Source organism: Diadema antillarum, unplaced genomic scaffold (assembly GCF_040938485.1).
Source record: "Diadema antillarum isolate AM-2024a unplaced genomic scaffold, OU_Dant_1.0 scf00000028, whole genome shotgun sequence".
In the NCBI taxonomy this organism is placed as follows: domain Eukaryota; kingdom Metazoa; phylum Echinodermata; class Echinoidea; order Diadematoida; family Diadematidae; genus Diadema; species Diadema antillarum.
The window spans coordinates 6,204,119-6,227,931 of NW_027270917.1; the positions used below are offsets into that span (position 1 = coordinate 6,204,119).

Consider the following 23,813-nt stretch of genomic DNA (forward strand, 5'->3'; position numbering starts at 1 on the left):
CCCCCGTGTTAACTACCAACAAAGTTTTTTTAATTTTTGGTTTCCCTTGCCAAATAAATTCCCAAACAACCAATTTCCAATAACAACCAATAAGTGTATTTATCTGTGAATCTAGTTCTCAGTGGGCTTCCAGACTTCTTCCTCTTTTTTTCCCTCTCCTATTGTATTTATAATGCTTTAATTAATTTTTCCATTGATGTTATTATTCCAGAGGGGCCCACATTCTACAAGCTCTGTCTTTTTAGTGGGTCTCTCCATTTTTCGCACTTTAAGCAAAGTTATACATGTACTATATTTCGATCACTTCTGGTTTTTTTTTTACTACAATGTATAATTACTATAAGGTCCTCCTCAATTGTTTTATATCCTTTTCGATACATAATGTTCTGTTTACCTTATTCTCTGTTGTCAAAAGAAGTGTAACTTATATGTTTTGTCGAAAAATGAAATAAACTTTGAATTGAATTGAATTGAATTGAATTTTAATTCTTTATATACCCATTCTGGCAAAGGGGTAAGAGACCCCACATATATCAACTTAGAATAAATAAAAGTCTTCAATAACTGAATATTACCAACTAATGTCAAATCTCGTTGCTTCCACCATATCAATGATTTCTTTATTTTACTAATTATTTCTTTATAATTCAATTTTTCTTTCACCTCTGGATCCAAAGTAAAATATATCCCTAAAATCTTTAACTCCGTCACTTTTTGTCCAAAAGAAAAATCATTTACTACTTCCCAATTCTAACACTTTTATCTTACCTTTATTAAGTTTAAGTCCAGAGACCTGTTGAAAACAATCAAAAATAAATTCAATCTTCTTGATTGACTCAAGATCTCGTACCAAAAGTGTAATATCATCCGCATAAAGCACTTGTCTAACTTCATTCCCTCCAAAACATAACCCTGAAATCTCCTTGTCTTTTCTTATCGAATGCGCTAACACTTCTATACATAAAATAAACAGATAGGGTGACAGTGGATCCCCTTGTCGAACCCCCTTTTCTATATCTTAAAATACCCTGTCGATTTACCCCCGTTAAAAACACAACTAAGAGCATTAGTGTATTATAAAGAGTAGAAATCCATTTTCGGAATACAGGTCCAAAATCAAAATGTAACAGGGCCTGTTGTAAAAAACTGTGAGCAACGGAATCAAAGGCTTTTTTGAAATCAATTGCAACCAATGGTAACTTCAAGTGTGAAGTAGGGAAAATCATGTCATCAATAATACGTATTGCTTCACCTATATATCTACCTTTCAAAAACCCCAATTGATCTTCCATTATAATTTCCTCTAAAACCTCTGTAATTCTCATTGTTAAAACTTTAGAAAGAATTTTATAATCCACATTTAATAAAGAAATAGGTTTATAATTCTTAATCTGCAAAACATCTTTACCTTCTTTTGCAATCAAAATAATCATTGCTTGTCTTTGGGAAGCCGATAGTTCCCCATTATAATACACTTCATTTAAAGCTTCTACTATAATTGTCCGATAACCGGCCAAAATATTCTATAAAATTCAACCGTTAACCCATTATTCCCTGGTAATTTATTCAGTTTCATTTTTTCCAACACCTGTATACACTCCCTTTCTACTATTAACCCTTCACAATAATCTTTGGACTCCTCAGATAACCTGGGCAAATCCTAAAAAAAAAAAAAAAAAAAAACGCATTATCTAAATTCAAAACTACATCTGATTTAGCATACAATCTACTATGAAAATCCTTAGTTTCATTAATTATACCAGTTTCATCATAAATAATATCACCCTTTTCATTAATCAATTTTTGTATATTATTTTTTCTTCTATTTGACTCCATTAATTGCGTAAAATATCTCACATCTCTTTCTCCTCCTTCATACCAAGAGGCGCGGGAGCGAATCTTAACTCCTTCCTTATCATAATCATAACTAACTTGTAATTCCCTTTTTTTTTTCTTCGAGTCTCTTACATACTTCTTAATTTGGCTGAGATATCAAACTATCCTCCAACTCTGCTACCTCTCTTTCCTATTTTTCTCTACTTTCCTTTCTGTTTTTAGATATTTTCTTAGTGTACGTTTGTGTAAACTGGCGAATTTTCCATTTCAAAAAATCCCAAAGTACCCTTTTATCCTGAATCTCTTTCTGTAAATCTCTCTTTAATTTCCAACTTTCTTCCTTCATTTGCTGAACATAAACTATTATTAAATTTCCAATAAAAATTTCTATTTCTTATTTGATTTTCCCGGATATCCAAAAAAACCCTAACCCTATTGCGGAATGGTCCGGAGCAATTGAAGACATAATTTCACATTTAACCACAAAGTCTACTAAATCTTCTGAAATTAACCAATAATCCAATCGACTTTGAATAAATGGTACTTTCTGTCTATATGTAAATTGCTTTTTTGTTGGATTTCTCTTCCTCCAAATATCTACTAAATTCCATACTTCCATAAAATTATCCATTTCCAAATTAAACCTACTCTGACAAATTGACTTATTTCTACCAACATAATCACACTCTTCATTACGGATCATATTAAAATCCCCTCCCATTAACAGATACACCCTCTCTATTCATTTCCCTCAATTGTCCCTCTAACGTCTTTATCATTTGTATTTGCTCTTTTTCTTTTCCTCTAACAGGAAAATCACATTACATAAAATCAATCTTAACCCTTTCAAATTACAATACATCAATATATATCTACCTTCTACATCACGTACCACCTTTTTCATTTCTCTCTTAATCCCTTTACATTTAAAGAAATATACCTATTCCCCTCTCTATTATGCGCCATTTCATATGAAATACATGAAATTATGATCGATTGACTGATATACTCAGTACATTGAAAATGGATGAAACAAAGAAACTAAGACAAAAAGACCTATATAAATAACCTAACTAATCCGAAACAAAAACCCAGAACAAATCCTTTTATATACACTAAGTCGATGTCGTTCCGGAAGAGAGAGGAAAGAAAGAGAGAGAGAATGTGTGTGTGCGTGTGTGTGTGTGTGTGTGTGTGTGAGGGAGAGAGAGGAAGATGATAATCTATAAATTCTATAGGCAGTTACTGAATCCTTGAAACTATATAGGTCGGAGCTTGAAGTACCCATGCAGAGACCCGGAAAAGGCACCAGATGATATTAGTTGCACCCCACCCCCCCCCCCCCCCCACACACACACACAGACTTTTAAAGACGCGGCGCCGGCCCTGTTGATTGATTTAAGGCAACGAATATAATGGAATACGTCATGCATGCATGGTTGAACATAAAATAGGTTCACAAGGCTATATTCATAAAATGAACGGATATTATCACAACAACAACTAATCTAAAGGAGGATATTTAATCAACCTTTGATTTCGCCAAATAATAAGTGAAACGTATACTTCGTAACTTTGCCCCCTGCATGGACAGTCTTTTCAAATACATATATCTAACTATACCACTGTTATGTTTAGCATAAGAACTAGATTAATCATCGTTGAAAATATAGGCCTTTTTAAAGTATTCCTTTCAATATCTGATATATTTTTGTCATTTTCATCCGCTTTGTGTGTCATGTGGTGTTATTATATGATTCTCTTGCAACAAAATATTTTTAGAGAAAGAAAACAAAAATAGCAATGAATCTGATTATGGACTTGCAGGACCTGATATACGAGTGTCCCATTCTGTGAATCCTTATAGGCCTACGTGTTGCCAAACAACATGTTTTACGGAGTTTGGTTGTCACCTGCGTGTTCTCAGGGTTTTTTTTTTTTTCAAACCAAAATAGACCTACTCGCACAGAGCTTACATAACACCTTCCAAATGCTTGCTTGCCAGTGTGTTCTATTAGAATTTTTAAGAACACGAAGAACAGAAAAACGAACGTGTTTTCATGTTTCTTCATTTCTAAACTGTCCTGAAGTGATCCGTTTTGCCCCCCCCCCCCCCCCCAATTAAACAGGATGAACTTCGGGCAATAGTGTCACTCTGGAAGCACCTTCAACAGGTGCACCTTTCTGGTCTGAAAGGTGCAAAATTGCACCCGTGAATGTGCTCCAGTCAGTGTGACACATGGTAAAAAAGGTCCACAGTTGAACCTGTTCTTTTCTGCATAATAAGACGATCAATGTTATCCGAGGCCTCGACTAAAATGGCTCATGACAAAGAAAAATAATATTGGATTTTATTCAGTGATAATGCATTTTGACTCATTATAGTAGACCAGCGTGGATGGTTAGCAATATGCAGCCGCAACATTAACACCAATCGAAAAGTTTCCAAATCCCTCTAGATTTAATAGATTAAGAATGACATGCCTCCAAAATTTTAAAGGGGCCTCCCTATATACCCCGCTTTCCCCTACGCATCTTGTATATAACGATATGCAAACCTATATACAGTTTATCTTGTGCCCAGTGTCCTGATTGTCATAAGTTATTATGAGTTCTCCATGTCGATTTATTTTTTTTCAAAGTATTTTTTTACTCTTTTCACTGACCGCTAATTAGAGGAGAATTTCCCCAAAATATAAGAAGTGGATATTATAGACACAATGCAGGAATAATCCAGGTCTTTTTACCCCTATTTCATAAACTAGACGAATAGAATAAAATTCAGTTTAATTCATATTCAAATGAAATTTTATTTCCAGTAACACATGTTTGTTATCGATGCAGATTCAAAAGAAACAAAACGTACAATGTATTACCAAAAAAAAAAATCCATTGTTATACTTACGGAACTATTTATTGTTCGAAATAATTGTGTTAATGGAAAAGAGGGACCTACGTAAAAGACATCCATTAAACCCATGTAAAGAGGGACCCACGTAAATAACTGAATATATCCTTTTTAACCATTTCTTCCAGTTGGATATTCATTTGATCAATAAAACAAAAATTTAGGCATCATAGTATTACAGTTGATTTGATTTTTTTTTCTTTTTACTTATATGGCATGTGTAAAGCCATTTAATTCTCATATATATCTATATATGTATAAGGGATCTCGACCATTTACAGCACCAGTGTAATTCAGTGCGAGAAGAAGAGCAATCATGGACGTTAACGTGCGTGTTTATTGCCGAGCTTTGTCTCGTTAGGACCTTCAGGGCTGTTATAACGATGGAAAAATGACTCATTCGTATGGCTGCACTATATACACACTAATATAAATCTAACTGGCGTGAGTCTATAATACCTGTAATCAATCAATCCGTAATTATATAACAGAATCCAATAATAATATACATAATTAATTGCATATCATTGAATACATTTCATATCAAACTCGTGTAATTGATTGAGACGAAGGTATATAACAAAAATACCAATTCAATATCTTCATATTGTGTGTTGTATAACATACTGTAATACTATGATAACATCAAACTAGACATTTTATGTCGTCGACGATAATACAACATTATATTTATATTACATATTTCTGTATTTGTGTTTCCTTTTCGTTGTCTGTCATGTTGCTTTTTGAACTCAAATTGTATTCTATATGATTTTGTTGCAGAGCAATTCCGAGTGGGTTCAAAGGAATAATCTCCTCAAAGAAAACAGAATAGATAAATACGAAAGAATAAATCTTTGATTTTGATATAATCAAAATATGCACTATCAAAAGGTTTTGATAAAAGTCAAAACAGAAACGGCTGTTAATACCAATCAAGAAAGCGCTCCAAAAACAAAGCGCAGATGTAGTATCGACAGCAATACCCAGTAACTTTTTAGAATAATAAACTATCAAAAGCCGTATATAATTATTTACCTTGAATAGTCTAGAAAAGGATAGGGTTTCATGAGTACTGTTTTTTCCTAATACTTATTATAGTTTCCATGCCGAATCTGCTGCGTATGTAGGCGTCTTATGCGGAGACAAAGGGCTGGTATAATCAGTCTTTAAATCTTGAAATATGATCACTATGCGGGTTACAGGTCATATGACCAATAAGATACCAACTTAATTTATACGACCAAGTCCTGGCAGCATGTACACGTAACACGAAATAATGCACTACACGAATAAGGCATATCAATCTTGCACGCTTGTTGGTAGAAGATTTTAACGCGGCTCTATCTATCGAATACACATCCTATTCGACAGTTAGACATACATACTACTATTTACTATACAGTTGGAGGAACACTTCGGGATATCTCTGAAATTGGAGAGGAATGCGTATTTCTCAACACCTTCTTCCAGAGGAGATTGTAAACTGCTGCCAAAGTCTTTAAAATATTGTCTGAAATGCGGTGCCGTGAGGCGTTATATGATTGCTGATATAACTATTGTCTTACAAGGCTCAGTGAAGATGGCACTGCAACACAGTTTAGCTGCCGCAGCCATCCTGATTTTCGTTGTCTTTCCACTCTGTCGCAGTTGGCCACCAGATCTGAACACCTGTGACAGCAAGGCGGAATTTGGCAGCAGTGACATCACTGGCGTGCTAGGGACTAAAAATCCCACAGGGACAGGTACGATATTCCAAACCAGTCATCCTTCAGAATAGTCATCGTCCTTCTGATAACTTTGAACCACGTCAGAATTCATTGGAAGGTAATATGTTTTGTGTGCAATGAGTGTCAATATGCATGCTTTTAGATTCTGCACTCTGGGAGGTGCTCTATTTTTAATTCATGAAAGGAAATAAAGCCGCTATTTGTGCATCCTGGGTGTCCACGGTGACAGTATATGGGTGATTCTAGAATACGCGCTTGCACCGACTGTCGCTAAACACAATTTGCCGAGAACAGGGCTTCATCTTTGGGACGATAATATTAATTTTGTTTATTAATATGATACATTGTATACTTCTTGGTTAGGTGCTGTAATACGGCACTCTAAGTAGACGACACCTGCCTGTGTATTTCTTCCTATATGGCATTGCAACGTGTAATAAACAAGGACTAATAAGAATGTAAAAAATGATATTATGACTCTGAGTTAAGACTTTACTTGTATAAAAGCGACAATATAAGCTTTAAAGAATGATGTCATAAATGCCTCCAGGTGATTCTTGACCCAATTGTAACATGCCCATGCAGTACAGATGAGAATTTTCATAGCAAGATTGCCAATAATCTCTTTCTTTTCGCAAGACAAGACCCTGTGTGAACGAAAGTACCCCCAAGAGTGCGGTACTAATACATATTGCTTAAATTATCTTACCTAGACAATTGTTGTTCATTTCATTTCATTTAATTTCATTTATTTCCAAATTCTCATTAAAATACATGTGACAAAGAACAAGGTGAAGATAATAACATTACATTCGGTAATAGTATACATGTACAAGAAAAACAAGAACAATGAAGAGAAAAAAAAAAGATTGAGAAAAACAAAGAGGAAATTCTAAGAGAGAAAATGGAGGAGCCAGCAGAGGCCATTGGCCTTTCAACGGCTGGACTCCCACTTGAGATTTTTTTTTTTTACATTATAAGATACACTTAAATGGAGGGAAAAAAAGACGATTAAAAAAAAAGAAAAATAAAAACAGGCAAACCATATATGTACGTGTGAAAGTATGTAGAAAAAAATACACATTGCAGACATCATATGTACGTTGTCTGATTAAATTTCTGGAGAAACTTCAATTATAACTATTCAACAAATATATTGTATATCTACGTTTAAAAGAGGCAAGGGAAGGACATAACTTCGTTTCTTCAGGCACAGAATTCCAAACATGTACTCCTTGATATTTAACAGATCTTTGTGATGTAACATATCTCAGAAGAGGTAAATATAAGTTACCAGTTTGTCTAGTGTTATATAAATGAATATCTCTAGTATATTTGAACATATCATCAAAGACAGATGGTAACAACTTATGAGTATACATATACATAAATGAGGCTGTTTGTAATTTACATATATCAAATACAGTAAGAAGCTGGAGCGTTTTTAACAGAGGTTGGGAAGGTGTTGAAGGGTGAGAATTTGTTATTGCACGCAATGACCTTTTCTGAAGTGTGAACACACGATTTAAAAGAGATTTTGCACATTGGCCCCAGATCATTGTACAATATGTTAAATGTGGCAATATAGTGGCGTTATAGATATACAATAAAATCCTCAACGATAACAGATGTCTTATCCTATAAATCACACCTGTTGCACAGGATATTTTATGCAAAACATCATCTATATGGGGCGCCCAATTAAGATGTTCATCGAACATAACACCAAGAAATGATGTACAAGACACTCGCAATACCTTTTGATTATTTATAACAACATCAGCTATATCATCTGCTATTCTCTTATTTTTCTGTTTAAATACTATACAATTTGTTTTCTTCATATTAACCAACAGCTTATTTGATAAAAACCATTGTTCAAGTTTGGGTATTTCAGTTGTTGTAATAGATGTTATTTGGGTGGCGTTTCTACCAGATATAAATACATTTGTATCATCTGCAAAAACAACTGAACTCAAATTACTACTAACATTTTGTATCATTTATGTACAATAGAAATAATAAAGGGCCTAGAATAGATCCCTGGGGGACACCTGAGGTAATTCTTAGAAACGTGGAGCTATTGCCATCAATACAAACAAATTATTGCCTATTACTTAAATAACTCTTAATCCATTCCAAAGAAATTCCACGTATGCCATAAAAATATAATTTTTGTAACAAAATAGAATGATTCAGGGTGTCAAAGGCTTTCGACAGATCTAAAAAGATCCAAACTCCTACATGACCAGCCTCAAAAGCTGTATTAAGATTGTTAATGAATTCCAGTAAAGCCATATATGTTGAGTGTCCAGATCGAAACCCAAATTGTTTATTATAAAGTATATCGTCTTTATCAATAAAAAACATGAACTTAGCATACACAAGCTTCTCAAATATCTTTCCAAAAACTGACAACAAAGAAATTGGCCTGTAATTTTCACACTGAGACTTATCGCCTTTCTTGTATATTGGCAAAACTTTAGCTATCTTTAGTTTTTCGGGAAAACGACCAGTTTGCAAAGATATATTAAAGATATGGGTCAATACTGGAGCAATAATATGTATACACTTTTTCAAAACCATGGTGCTGATGTCATCATGACCTGGACTTTTGCCATCTTTCAGACTTAATGTTGCATTAATTACATCAGAGTTAGTTATGGGTGTGAAGAAAAGTGAGTTTGGGAAATCACCAATAAGAAAATCAGATGGACTTTTCACTGAGGATGGAACACTTTTTGCAATATTCTCACCAACAGAGACAAAATATTCATTAAATAATTCTGACACTTCCACAGAATTTGATACAGACTTGTTATCTTTCACCAATAATGGGGAATCAATCTTACTCTTATATTTCAAAATACCATTAATAACATTCCATGTACCTTTCAAGTCATTTTTTACTCCCAAGAATTTCTTACCCTAAAAATCACGCTTAGCTTTTCTTATTGCATCATTAACAATATTTCCCTGTTTCTTATAAGCAGCCTCTCTATATAATGTAGGATTTTTTTACAAATTTGCGATAGTAAACATTTTTCTTCCGACAAAGTTTCCTTAAATTCTTATCGAACCATGGATTCATTTTTGTCCTATTATTACCCTTGGTCAATACCATTGGAAAACATGTATTGTATAAAGAACAAAATTTTATAGAAAATATATCATATAACAGATTAACATCATTTGTAAGATTGTGTATGATGTCATCCCAGTTAATCACAGTCAATTCTTCGTAAAACAACAATATATTACTCTCATTAATATGTCGTACCAGAGATGAGCATGGCTCATTCACATTCTGTGTGTGTAAAGTTACATTAGATATGAGAAAAATTGGCATATGATCACTTACAGGGTAAGTGACTATACCTGACACATCAATATTGCACGGGTTATTAACAAATATATTGTCTAACAAAGATGATGATTCAGTTGTGACTCTGGTTGGCTTAGAAATAACAGGAAAAAAAAGCATATGAATTCATGTATTGTATAAAGTCTTTGGAATTTGTATCATCCTGATTACAATGATTTATATTGAAATCTCCCATCATAAAACAGGATTTACGCTCGTTTGCAATTTTGAAGAGAATTGTCTCAACACTGTCTTTGAAGGCAAGAATAGGCTGACCAAGTGGTCTATATAACACTCCAAAAATGACATTTGAATCGGAGTATAACTCAATACAAAACAATTCCACTGAATCTACAAATACATTCAGATCATCACGTATCTTATATTTTAGAGTGTCTTTTATGAAAAGACCCACTCCACCACCGGGACGGTTCCTTCTTCCCTTTCCAACAAAGTTATAACCACTTAGACCATGTATAGGCAACAGCTTCTCATTGTTACTCAACCAAGTTTCAGTAATACCAAGCACTGAAAAACTAGTATTAACATTCGAAATACATGAGTACAATCTATCAATATTCTTTTTAAGACTACGAATATTACAATGAAAAAGATTGAGGGAGGAAGAGGTTCTTGTAGGTACATTATTCAGATCATAATATTCCGAACAAATATGCGGGTATATACGAGATTCATTCATATTGAAGGAATGTCACTGTCAGGGGGAACTTACTGCGCTACTTTACTCTAGTATAGACCACGTAAATAACACAGCGTGAAGATTTTTGTTTTGGATTCAAAATGCAATAAACAAAATTTTAATTCCTCTGCGGGTTCTATGTTTTCTGACAGATGTCATCATAACGCAACACAACATAAATAAATTATCTGCTTATATACTTAAATCAAATATTCCCCTGAATTCATTAAATTAAATCAACCTCATCAAACTCCCTGTTACAATTACACTGATACACTTGTATTACTGCCTACGGAGCTCCTGTAACTATCAACTGTCAGGCGTTATCTTGCTGAGTTCTGTGTCCTATGACGTCGCTGGAGGGCGCCCTCGTGCGTCTTGTAGATCGCTAGGGTGCAGCGTCGGTGCCGACGTCGACCAGTCTGGCCCGGCCAGTGATGACAACGTCTCTGCTGACGATCGTGACTGTGTCACCGAGCAGCGGCTGGTCCCGGACTCAGCTCGTAGTAGTGCGGCTGTCTCAGCTCGTAGCACTGCGGCTGCCTCAGCTCGTAGTGGTGCGGCTGTCTCAGCTCGTAGCAATGCTGCTGCCTCAGCTCGTAGCAATACAAGGATGCGGCTGTAAATTTACAATTAACCACCACTAACACAATAATGTCCATCCATATTAATACTGTTCTATCCTCACTTTGATATTCCCCGACTACACGGCGACTATTCTGTGTCACACTCATAACATCAATATCACAATCTTCTTAGAACATCAATATCAAAATCATCTTATAACATCATGGCATTCGCGCTCTGTATGGCGAATATTTAATACCTATTCCTACTGTAACTATTCCTTTACATTCACCCAAAAACATTTCTCTATACCTGAGAATTCTCTTCATAATTTATAACTTCCGAAATTTTTACCCAATGTTTACAATGTGTGCATAAACCATAACCGAGCTTCTTGGTTTACAGCTATAACACTGTTGGATATACTTCTGTACTTTATTTCTGTACCCAAATTATTACCTCCCTACTTTCTTCAACATATCAATTCATTCTCACCTTACACATCAAATCATTCTCTTTATACAAAAGAACTAATATTGTCATTTACTACCAGGCGCCTCGTTTTAACAGCGCCTCTATTGAGTTCCTAAAAAAAACTAACTGGAAGAAAATTACTGAAATCAGCATATAAACTCCACTTACAGTTATTTCTGCCCTGCACCGCGCGGAGAGTTGCCGTCTGCCCTCGGAGTTGTCGTCCAGTACCCCGTCTGCCAATTCCGCTCAGCAGCAGGAATACTTTAGCCTCGGAGTATCACAGGTTCAATTTCTCTCTCGCTTTCTCCCTCACTGCCTTTTAGCTCGGATCTCAGCGGAGTCTTATCCTGGATTCCCTCCTATTTCGACGAGCCTGGACCCTTCCCAATGGGCACAAACGGTCTTTCCACTCTCGCGTCGGATTAGCTTCTCCTCTCTTATTCTGTCACTTATATTCTCTTTATTCAAATACCGGGGTGCGGCCTGTATTTATAACCAAATGAGTCATATCAAAATTCGCGGGAAACCCAGCCAAGCATTTCTTCCCGCGCTGCGAGAAGGGTGCAGCTTGCAACCTCGATCTCGCCAGCTGTTGGCCTAAAAATTCCTTCTACCTAGACAGTAGCCCACCGTAAACAAGAGGGTAGGAGAAAAGGAAAAAAAAAACACCCTTCCGTGCCGTTTACCTCTGACAATTCACCCCCTTCTTATGTTTTTTTTCTCTTTATGTATCTGCTCCAACCTTTTGCCTACACATTTCAGTCTCCATTTTCGCTCAACTTTGCGATATTACTTGCTTCTTAATTATTTGCACCTTCTTTTTTTTGTATTTGTGCCCTGTACCTACTCATCGGGATGAATGCGGCTCAAGTAGTCTGCCCCTACATTTTCCTTCCCTTTGATAGCCTCTACTCGGTACTGGTATGGCTGTAGGGCTAACGACCATCTAAGCACTCGGGCGTTTGCTACCTTCCCCTTTCTCATCGCCCGCAACGGTTCGTGGTCGACCTCTAACACGAATTCACGCCCGTACAGGTAAGGCTCGAATTTCTGAACCGCCCACACCACGGCAAGGCACTCCTTCTCTATCGTCGAATAAACACGTTCTCGAGGTAGTAACTTCTTGCTCGCGTATGCGACTGGAAACTTCTCCCCTTCGGTCTCCTGTAGGAGGACAGCGCCCACTCCGTTGTCGGATGCGTCGGTGCGGAGGATGAATGGCTTGGCGACATCCGGGAGTTGGAGGATGGGTGCGTTAGCCAGTGCGGCCTTCAAACTCCTGAACGCTTGTTCTTGTTCCTTCTCCCACTTTACCTTGTTTGGCTCTCCCTTCTTAGTGCGGTCTGTCAGTGGGACGGCAGTCGCCGAGAAGTTCGGCACGAACTTGCGGTAGTATCCTGCTAGCCCGATGAAGGACCGCAGCTGTTTCTTCGTCTCCGGGCGTGGGGCGCTCACAATGGAGTCGACCTTGTCGAGCGTGGGCCTCACGCAGCCCCTACTTACTTGGTGGCCCAAGAACTCGATGGTGTTGAAGCCGACGAAGCACTTGTTTGGCTTGGCTGTGAGGTTGGCATGTCTCAGACGACGCAGCACTTCTTCAAGCACGTCCAGGTGCTGTTCCCATGTGACGGTGTGGATCAGGATATCGTCGATAAAATTATCGACGCACGGCACTCCACGAAGTATGCTCCTCATCAAGCGGCTAAACGACGCCGGGGCGTTGACGAGGCCGAATGGCATAGTACGAAACTGATAGAGGCCATCTGGGGTGACGAACGCGGTCAGTGGCTTCGCTCTATCTGTTAGTGGCATCTGCCAATATCCTTTTGTCAGATCTATCTTCGAGAAGTACTGGTCGTTTGCTAACTTGGCAAATATCTCATCTTGGTCCGGTATTGGTTCGGCGTCCTTGACGGTGACGACATTAAGCTTCCGGAAATCGCAGCAAAATCGATTGGTCCCGTCTTTCTTGGACACTAAGACAATCGGCGACGCGTATGGCGACGTCGAAGGCTCGATGACCCCATAGTCGAGCATCTCTTTTACCTCACGCTTCACGACTTCCCTTAGGGCGTGGGACAGTGGATATGGCCGACTCTGGATTGGCCTCGGATCTGTCAGCTCAATGTCATGGTAGCCAGCGTTGGTAACCCCGGGCACATCTGTTAACGAATCAGAGTACTTGTTCAGTAATTGCTTTACTTCTGATTTTTGTTTACTCGTGAGTCAGGGCTTACCTTCACGTCTTCAAAGGTTTGAGTTTGCTGTAGCGTTGGTACTTCCAGAAGCTTTGGTTTAGGTTGGTCCGTGTGCGTTTCGGCGTCATCGGTGTGGGGCTCGTCGTCATCCTCTTCGACGACCGAGGCTGCGGCGACGTCGAACGGGGTGCCTGTATTTGTATTGCCCTGCTGGTCATCCTCTCTCCGCAGATATCTTTTCAGCAGGTTTGCATGGAAGGTTGTCACCCTCTGCCCAGTGTGGATGTGGTAATCCATCTCACCCACGACACCTACCACTCGGAACGGCCCCTTCCAGTGCATCAGTAACTTGTTCTTATCGGTAGGGAGTAGTAACAACACCTCGTCTCCTACCTTGAACGATCGTGCCTTGGCTCTCCGGTTGTAGTTTTTGCGATATCCTTCGTGTGCCTTCATCAGCTCCTGGCTTGCTATTTCACATGTTTTCTCCAGCTTTTCTCGGAGGTCCATGACGTATTGGTACGCCGTCTTCGTCTCGGGCACCGTGTCCTCGTCTGTCCACAGTTCTTTCAAGATCATGAGGGGTCCTCGAACGTCTCTGCCGTATAACAATTCGAAGGGTGCGAACCCCGTGCTGTCATGGGGCGTCTCTCTATAGGCGAACAGAAGGGAGTCGAGGTACCGATCCCATTCTCTGGGTTGTTCTTCACACATCTATTTGAGCATAAGCTTTAACGTGCCGTTGAATCGTTCCACTAGCCCGTTACACGCGGGGTGGTAGGGCGTGGTGGTGAGATGCGTGATGGACAACAATCGACTTACTTCCTTCATGACGCCTGACGTGAATTGGGTCCCCCGATCTGTCAGCATTTCGCGCGGGAAGCCTACCCGAGAGAATACGCTGAGAAGAGCCTCCGCCACGGTTTGGGTATCGATGTTACGTAGTGCCATCGCTTCGGGGTACCTGGTGGCATAATCAACCAAAGTTAAGATATACCTATTCCCTCGTCCGGTGACCGGCGTAATTGGGCCGACTATGTCAACTGCGACGCGTCTGAATGGCTCGTCGATCAAGGGGGTCGTGCCGAGGGGCACCTTACTGACTTTTCCCTTGGGGAGTGAGCGCTGACATCCGTCACAAGACCGACAGAATCGACGAGTGTCCGCATACATCCCCGGCCAGTAGAAATTTGCGCTGATTTTCTCCGAAGTCTTCTTCGTTGCCAGGTGTCCACCTAACAAGGACTCGTGAGCGAGGGACAAGACATGTCGTCGAAGTTTTTCCGGTACAATCAACTGCCATGTTGCATCCTTGCTGTCTGCATAACTGGATGAAAACTTCCGGTACATCAACTTTCCCTTCATGACAAATTTAGTCTTATTGCCCTTTCGGCTCACCTTCTCTTCTCCTGACTCGATCTGTCTCCGAATGTTCCCGAGCGAGGCGTCCTTCTCCTGCTCTTGCCGGAATTGCTCCGCCGTTATCGCCTCTTTCTGACCAGGCACCCTCAGTTCCCTCAGTGGTTTGGTAACGTCACGACGTTTACTCCGAGTCTCCACTGCTAGGGCTGTATCCTCGCCAGGCTCAGTTGGCGCCCATTCCCGGTCTGGCTGGCTTGGTTCTCTCACTCCTGGGACATTACCTAGTATCAAGTCATAAATCGGGTTAGTCACGCACAACACTTCCAATTTCCCTTCATAGTAGGGCGTATCCACGTGTACCTTAGCGACTTGGAATTCTCTCACCGTGCCATCAATCAGGACACACGTGCGAACCTCCTCTGTCAACTGCTTGTGGTCGATCAACTCGGCCTTGGCGACGGCTGTCGAGCATCCACTATCTCGCAGGACGGTCACCTTCTTATCGTTTAGAAGTCCGCTAACTACTGGCATTGCCCGAACTGGCTTCGCTCCACAGGCGGCACTTACACTCGGTAGCATGGTATCCTTTCGCTGCTCTTTTTCGTGTACCTGTGTGGTGGGACTACATGAAAAGCAAGAGTCGATCAATAAACACCCTTTCTCACCCGTGCCTCGTCGGTTCTTGTCTCCCTCTCGACGGTTGTCAGCTACCACGTCCCTCTCTTCTTTTTCGTCCGTCGCGGCCGTCGCTCCCGAACTCGTCCCGTCTCGCGCCTGTGGATAGGACGACTTGTCGACTCCCGCGGCCAGCTTCTCCGGCTTGTGGCGTTTCTGACAGTTCCTCGCGAAGTGTCGGGTGCTACCGCATAGAAAGCATCCGGGCTTGTCGCGCGGGGTCTCCTCCTTTGGCTTGGCGTCCAGCTTTGGGCGAGCGGTACCTGTATTGGGACGACTACTCTGATTCGGAGTAGGCCTGGTTTGTGGGCCCTTGTGACCTGCTGGTGAATACCATCCTGATCGAGATTCTACGGTCGGCGATCTCGACCAATTCACTAAGGACTGTCGGCCTACGTTCTCGAATGAACAGTACCATTGGTTACGAACAGCTAGTAGGGAATTGCTCCATTAACATCAACTCTACTAACGCTTCATACTGAGGTTTTGCTCCCGCTAGTTCTACCCATTTGTCTAAATAACTCCGCATTCGAACAACAAATTGACTGGCGGTTTCCCCATTGTCAGGCTTCGCCGCCCGTAGCTTCTTTCGGAATCCCTCACTTGTGAGAGAGTACCTATTAAGAAGCGCCTTCTTCAAAACCCCATAATCCTGTGCTTCTACATCACTCAACCTTGAGTACGTTTCTAATGCTTTCCCCGTTAAGTAAAGCACTGGGATTCGTGGCCCACGCCTCCTCCGGCCACCGCTGTGTGGTTGCGTATCTCTCAAATCTGTTAAGGTAGGCATCCATCTGATCTTTACTATCATTAAACGTCGGTAGCTTTAGGGCCTGTACAACTGAACCATTACAACTATTGTTCCCATTATCTGAGTTTTCCTTAGCCTTCTCTAATTCCAACCTTAACTTAATTAATTCTCGCTCTTCTGCCCTCGCTTCCCTCTCTCTCGCCCGCTCTTCCTTTGCGTTCTCCCGTTCTCTGGTTATGAACTCCTGCAACTCATCACCCTTCAACCCAAGAGACTCACCAATCTTCGCCAATCTCTCAAGCTCCATCTCACTCAGTCTGCTTCGTCAATTCCCTCGGAGAATACACTCCCTGACTGTAGCTCGTTCACGGATAGGCAGGCGAGGCGAGGACGAATCGATGGGGCAGGCAGCACTCTCCCAAACCGCAACGCGCTCTGACGGACCGTCCTGTAAAGAAAAAATACTCATACAGACAAACCGGTTACAGTCTACAATTATCACTAACCCTTCACAACTACCCTACCCAATTATCACAACACTCTTAATTACCTTCACAATTCTCTATTGTAACATGATTACCATACCAGAATATGCATGAATAAAGTTTCACACTGATAACTGCACAATCCTAACCTTTTTTTTGCCTACCTTCTAACACTCTGCTTTATAATTTCACCTAGTTCCAATAATCATTCACTATTCCCCAAACATAAGGTCCCTTCGTGGTCGCCAGAAATTGTCACAGGGAACTTACTGCGCTACTTTACTCTAGTATAGACCACGTAAATAACACATCGTGAAGATTTTTGTTTTGGATTCAAAATGCAATAAACAAAATTTTAATTCCTCTGCGGGTTCTATGTTTTCTGACAGATGTCATCATAACGCAACACAATATAAATAAATTATCTGCTTATATACTTGAATCAAATATTCCCCTGAATTCATTAAATTAAATCAACCTCATCAAACTCCCTGTTACAATTACACTGATACACTTGTATTACTGCCTACGGAGCTCCTGTAACTATCAACTGTCAGGCGTTATCTTGCTGAGTTCTGTGTCCTATGACGTCGCTGGAGGGCGCCCTCGTGCGTCTTGTAGATCGCTAGGGTGCAGCGTCGGTGCCGACGTCGACCAGTCTGGCCCGGCCAGTGATGACAGCGTCTCTGCTGACGATCGTGACTGTGTCACCGAGCAGCGGCTGGTCCCGGACTCAGCTCGTAGTAGTGCGGCTGTCTCAGCTCGTAGCACTGCGGCTGCCTCAGCTCGTAGTGGTGCGGCTGTCTCAGCTCGTAGCACTGCGGCTTTCTCAGCTCGTAGCACTGCGGCTGTCTCAGCTCGTAGCAATGCTGCTGCCTCAGCTCGTAGCAATACAAGGATGCGGCTGTAAATTTACAATTAACCACCACTAACACAAGAATGTCCATCCATATTAATACTGTTCTATCCTCACTTTGATATTCCCCGACTACACGGCGACTATTCTGTGTCACACTCATAACATCAATATCACAATCTTCTTAGAACATCAATATCAAAATCATCTTATAACATCATGGCATTCGCGCTCTGTATGGCGAATATTTAATACCTATTCCTACTGTAACTATTCCTTTACATTCACCCAAAAACATTTCTCTATACCTGAGAATTCTCTTCATAATTTATAACTTCCGAAATTTTTACCCAATGTTTACAATGTGTGCATAAACCATAACCGAGCTTCTTGGTTTACAGCTATAACACTGTTGGATATACTTCTGTACTTTATTTCTGTACCCAAATTATTACCTCCCTACTTTCTTTAACATATCAATTCATTCTCACCTTACACATCAAATCATTCTCTTCATACAAAAGAACTAATATTGTCATTTACTACAAGGCGCCTCGTTTTAACAGCGCCTCTATTGAGTCCCTAAAAAAAAAACTAACTGGAAGAAAATTACTGAAATCAGCATATAAACTCCACTTACAGTTATTTCTGCCCTGCACCGCGCCAGAGTTGCCGTCTGCCCTCGGAGTTGTCGTCCAGTACCCCGTCTGCCAATTCCGCTCTGCGGCAGGAATACTTTAGCCTCGGAGTATCACAGGTTCAATTTCTCTCTCGCTTTCTCCCTCACTGCCTTTTAGCTCGGATCTCAGCGGAGTCTTATCCTGGATTCCCTCCTATTTCGACGAGCCTGGACCCTTCCCAATGGGCACAAACGGTCTTTCCACTCTCGCGTCGGATTAGCTTCTCCTCTCTTATTCCTCCTTCACAGCTATTTATCTTCGCTCACGCTCCCTCTCTCGCTCTTAACCTTGCATACATTATCACTCGCCAATCAGTGTGATTCCCTTAATTCTAACCTTTCACTCCCATACCAATACAATAATAATTAACCTGTAATTTGACTACTCACTGTCACTTACATTCTCTTTATTCAAATACCGGGGTGCGGCCTTTATTTATAACCAAATGAATCATACCAAAATTCGCGGGAAACCCAGCCAAGCATTTCTTCCCGCGCTGCGAGAAGGGTGCAGCTTGCAACCTCGATCTCGCCAGCTGTTGGCCTAAAAATTCTTTCTACCTAGAAAGTAGCCCACCGTAAACAAGAGGGTAGGAGAAAAGGAAAAAAAAACCTTCCGTGCCGTTTGCCTCTGACAGTCACAAGGAGAGCTGATGACCCATGCCTGAATGAAAAGAAGTCTGCTTATATACAGAATTAAAGCAATGAAAAAAAATGTATGCTGTAAAACATAGGAGTTTGCCTGCAAGTAATATGCTGTACAGTACCCTGTCACTGAATTGCACAATGGAAATCATAAATATATACACACATGCCTTCATTGTAAGAACTACAGAGGGCAAGAGACGCAGAGGGTAAAAACTGGGCAAGTACACTGAACAATAAAAAAAATAGTTAATGTACATTAAATGCACAAGCATGTACAAGTTTTGTGCAATATACAATTGTAATAACACAGACTAATCAGAACTAGTAAAAGAGTTCAAAATTTGCTAAAATAGGCATAAAAAGACACCTGCCAGGGACCTACATGTACATTGTACGTCAGGACCCTTACTGATACAATAAATCAATACATATGATGACAAAAAGAAAGAGTACTGACATGACATGAGAGCACAAAATACAATATGTACAAGGTCAACGATTTAGCTCAGGGCATATCACATATACATTACAACTGCAAACGAGTACAATCGCTGGCTGAGGAGATGACGCATGGTCTGGGAGATGGCTGACCCCGTTGTGTCTTCAGTTGTGCGAAGATTCTGCCATCAGATGTCCATGCACTGGCGACCTTCTTGCTTGTGTAAACTTTCCTGTAGAGCTCTTGTTTTCTGGCTGTCAGGTCCTCTTGGATCGAGATACCACTGCCCTTGAGCTTCCTTCTGCCAGTGATTACCTTGCTCCGTGTCTTGTAGCTGCAGAATTTCACGAGGATACCGCGGTGCTTGCCTTCCTGCGTCTTGCCTACACGATGACATCTGTCGATGTCTGTCGCAGAGATCTCCAGACCTAGACGCTCACGGAGTACACCTAGCGCCAGCTGCTCGGTTGATTCACTAGGAGATTCCTTCAAGCCGAAGATTCGAAGTGACAATTTACCTTCTCGAATACTGTTCGTTATATTGGCGTATAGCGCAGCAAATATTCTTGAAAAAATGAATAAACTGAATGAGTCACGATGAGGATAGCTTTAAGAACCAATAATGACAATAAGAATGGGATAACAATATATAGGATTTATCAATGATCTATTCGAGCCTAAACTGTATACACTCAATAGATTTACGCTTCGAAAATACATAATTATGGTTTACCGTTGTTCTTGTAAGTCATGCGTAACTTCAAATAGTTTAGATATATTTTTCCGCTGAAAAGTACAAATTTTGAAATCGAAATGTGTTCCTACGTAGAATAACGAAATATCTTCCTCATGAGAAAATACACACTTTAACCTTTACAATAGTATAGGTTTTCCCGGTCAATGTCATACTTTTGTCACTCAAATTCATTAATGTGCATTCAAATTCACGCAGCGCACGCACGCGAAAATATTGGGGCATTCAAATTCAAAATCCGAGCGATCAATTTTATTTATGAGCGTTCTATTTCGTTTTCGTGAAATCAAATTCACGATTGGGCATTCAATTTCAAAATGCGAGCACCTACTTTCCTACTCGTGCATTCAAATTCATACGATAGTCACGTGATAGTCCCAATGAGCTTGTTTGGAGCGTTCAAATTCATTTTTAGGCGATCAAGTTCCTACTTCGTGCAATCAATTTAACGAGGAAAATGGAGGAGACTTTTAAGAAAGGAAAAAGGACCAACACAACCAATGAATGCTTGCATTATAGTGTAATTAGAATTGTTTACTCAAGTACATGTTCTACATTGTTCTCTGTTCATGTATTCTTTGTTTTTCATCTCAATAAATTTCAAATTGCAATGTCCAATCAGCAGTGCATCCAAACAACACAACGACTAGTAATCATGTTTCTTGATGATACTCCATGCTGACAACGCCCCAACACCAACCATATAATGACAATTCATCAATTTAATACAAACTGACACACAATGATCTCACAATAGTCCCGCAAAATTAAATCAATAAGACAGCAATATACAACAGACAACACGTATAAATGCTCATGTATCAGTTTGAATATAGTCGAAATTGGGTTTTTTTTTTCCTCGAAAGTGTCAACCAACCCTCCGTATTTTGCTCGTCTGTAGGCCTATACAGTGCCTAATTTTTGACTTTGTTTGTTTAATTTTCTATCAAAGAAGATGGCTGGATAACCCATATTCAGCTGCAAAAGCTGGTCTTCCATATGGGGTCCAGTTAGATGTTTTGCTCTTTGCGATGAATAAATGAAGTGGGATATTTTACGTGCATGAGTTGTGACTCTTTTACACGTGGGACCTCCATTGTTGTTATGTCCAATCCCAGGGAAATGTGCCTGTATATTCATATTTGCTAAGCGCGAGTTAACAGGTGGACCTCTACTGCAAAATAAATAATCATCATAAATCCCAATATATTCAAAGCCAAGTGAGAAACACATGCATACACGGCCCCAAACTAACTAAATTCAGGACTTCTATTAAATTGAATGCAGTTATTTGGAACATGGTTGCCTATTCACGAATTTGAATGACCGACGAGATTCCGTCGCCAGCTTGACATGAATTTGAATGCTCTTTGATGAAATGCGTGCTCCTCTCTTAAATTTGAATGCTCCGATAGTGAATTTGAATGTTCCGATAGTGAATTTGAATGCTCCGATAGTGAATTTGAATGCTCCGAGAGTGAATTTGAATGCTCGGATTTTGAATTTGATTGCTGATTCAGTGCTGCGAGCGTGGAATGCGTGAAATCGAATGCTCGGAATAGGAACTTGAATGACAAAAGTATGAAATTGACCGGGAAAACCTATATTTCATCTTTTATTTCTCTTTTTTTTTTTGATAATAAGTATCAATTTGCTTCAGTATAGAAGTGATTTCTATTTTGGTCAGTCCCCATCGGTTTGTTTGTTGTTGTTCAGTTTCCATCTGAGAAGATGACTGGATAGCCCATATTCAGCTACACTAAGCTGGTCTTCCATGGGATCCAGTTGGATGTGGGGTGGGACTTCACCGGGTTAAACACCCTGCTCTTTGCAATGAATGAATGAAGCGGGATCTTTTACGTGCATGAGCTGTGACTCTCTCATACACGGGACCTCCATTTTATGTCCTATATCCGAGGGACAGAGTGTTTTGCCTCTTGCTAGAGGGAACGGTATGTTTACACACAACATTGCTCAGTCCAGACTCGGGTTCGAACCCGGGCCGCGTGATCGTGAGGCAGACGCGCTACCGACTGAGCCAACTCACAACTCAAACTGTTTGTTTGTTCACATATGACTTCTAAACCGAAATGTAATACAATAGTTTCCTTATGCCGTATAGTTTCATTTCATCCGTTATATTCTCATTTGCATCTAAACTCTGATTTAAGGTAAGACTCGACTATTTCTTGCTCAGAGTATAGATTTATTGATTTTATACAGCATACTTCTTTCAAACCTAGTATTTGTTTATCTATTCCATTTTGTTACAAGTCACTAACAATGTTTCTACAAATGCACTGTGTCATTATCAACATTGCTTGCTTTAACTTTTTAAAGCGCATAGAGACACCACGGTAGTGATATGCGCTATATAAGCACTGTGTTATGTGTTATAACTTTGCCATTTGTACTCAATTATTTCGCAGTAAAAGTTTCCTATAGGTAATGTATCTTTTATTGTGTTTTTACTTGTTGATCTGTCCCCTTGAAAAATGAGCAGTGCAAAGAAATGAGATGAGACAGATGAATGTATAGAAAAGAAAAACTGTTATATGCCATCAGTTTCATTTATTTCACTGAAGAATCATAAGACTTTTTTAACTGGTCGATGTGTTCTGTATTCTTCCACTCAGAAAAGACGTCAAATAGCACATTATGTCCCTTTGGTGAGTGTATGATTGTTTCTTTTTTCCCCGACGATTTGTTATTATTATTTATTTATTCCTCAAGGATTTACTTGTCTTCTGTATTGATTTTGCCTGTTGAGTTGTCAAAGCCTGTAGTATGGTATATACAAGACAACACTTTGCCTATTCTAATTATTCTTGTGATAAATCTAACGAAGTGATGAAGTTAAAACTTGTATAGACAGATATATAATTTTGATAATCTTTCTTCACACTGATATGTTGTCCTTTCGAGACATTTTCTCCAATGATGTATTTACGGTATGTGACCTAGTTAATATCAATATTGTAAATGTCGTTTTTACATTATAATGTCTGCTTGGCGTTTTTGACACTGAAAAACACATACTTTATAGGAGTTGGGTTTGTTGTGAAAGAAAGGTTTTGAATACCGATGGTAAACCTCACTATTGATGTAAAATTATTGATGAAGATGGCTCTTGAACTAATATGCAGTTATAGTTTGTGCAGTCTAGAATATTGCCTTTGAAATACTCGATGATACTTTCAACATTTGCCTGTGTCAAATATATTTGAATTCATCTGAACAAGCGATATCTAGTCAAAAAGACAAGAAGAAAACAATGCATCGGGAGTCTTAAAGATTGAACGATTGTATCTTCACAACTGCATAGAGTTGAACTGCTTCATGTAAAAGGTATTCTGTGATATTGAGGTGACTAGGACTTGATGC

The 23,813-nt window shown here is 39.7% G+C and overlaps 1 protein-coding gene across 1 annotated transcript; it reads right to left on the reverse strand.

The window, feature by feature from the left end:
• Positions 1–14,494: 14,494 nt before the first annotated feature.
• LOC139736226 (uncharacterized) lies at positions 14,495–16,875 on the reverse strand. Its single transcript, XM_071646962.1, has 2 exons — positions 16,492–16,875; positions 14,495–16,063 (listed from the first exon to the last, which is right to left on the reverse strand). The coding sequence occupies exons 1-2, from the start codon at positions 16,873–16,875 to the stop codon at positions 14,495–14,497; spliced, it is 1,953 nt and encodes a 650-aa protein (XP_071503063.1).
• Positions 16,876–23,813: the final 6,938 nt, after the last annotated feature.

Coding starts and splice junctions, on each gene's coding strand:
- LOC139736226 (XM_071646962.1), bottom strand. CDS start 16,875: ATGGAGCTTGAGAGATTGGCGAAGATTGGTGAGTCTCTTGGGTTGAAG. Junction 16,064..16,491: donor GCATTAGAAACGTACTCAAG/GTTGAGTGATGT, acceptor GCTCGCCCAAAG/CTGGACGCCAAGCCAAAGGA.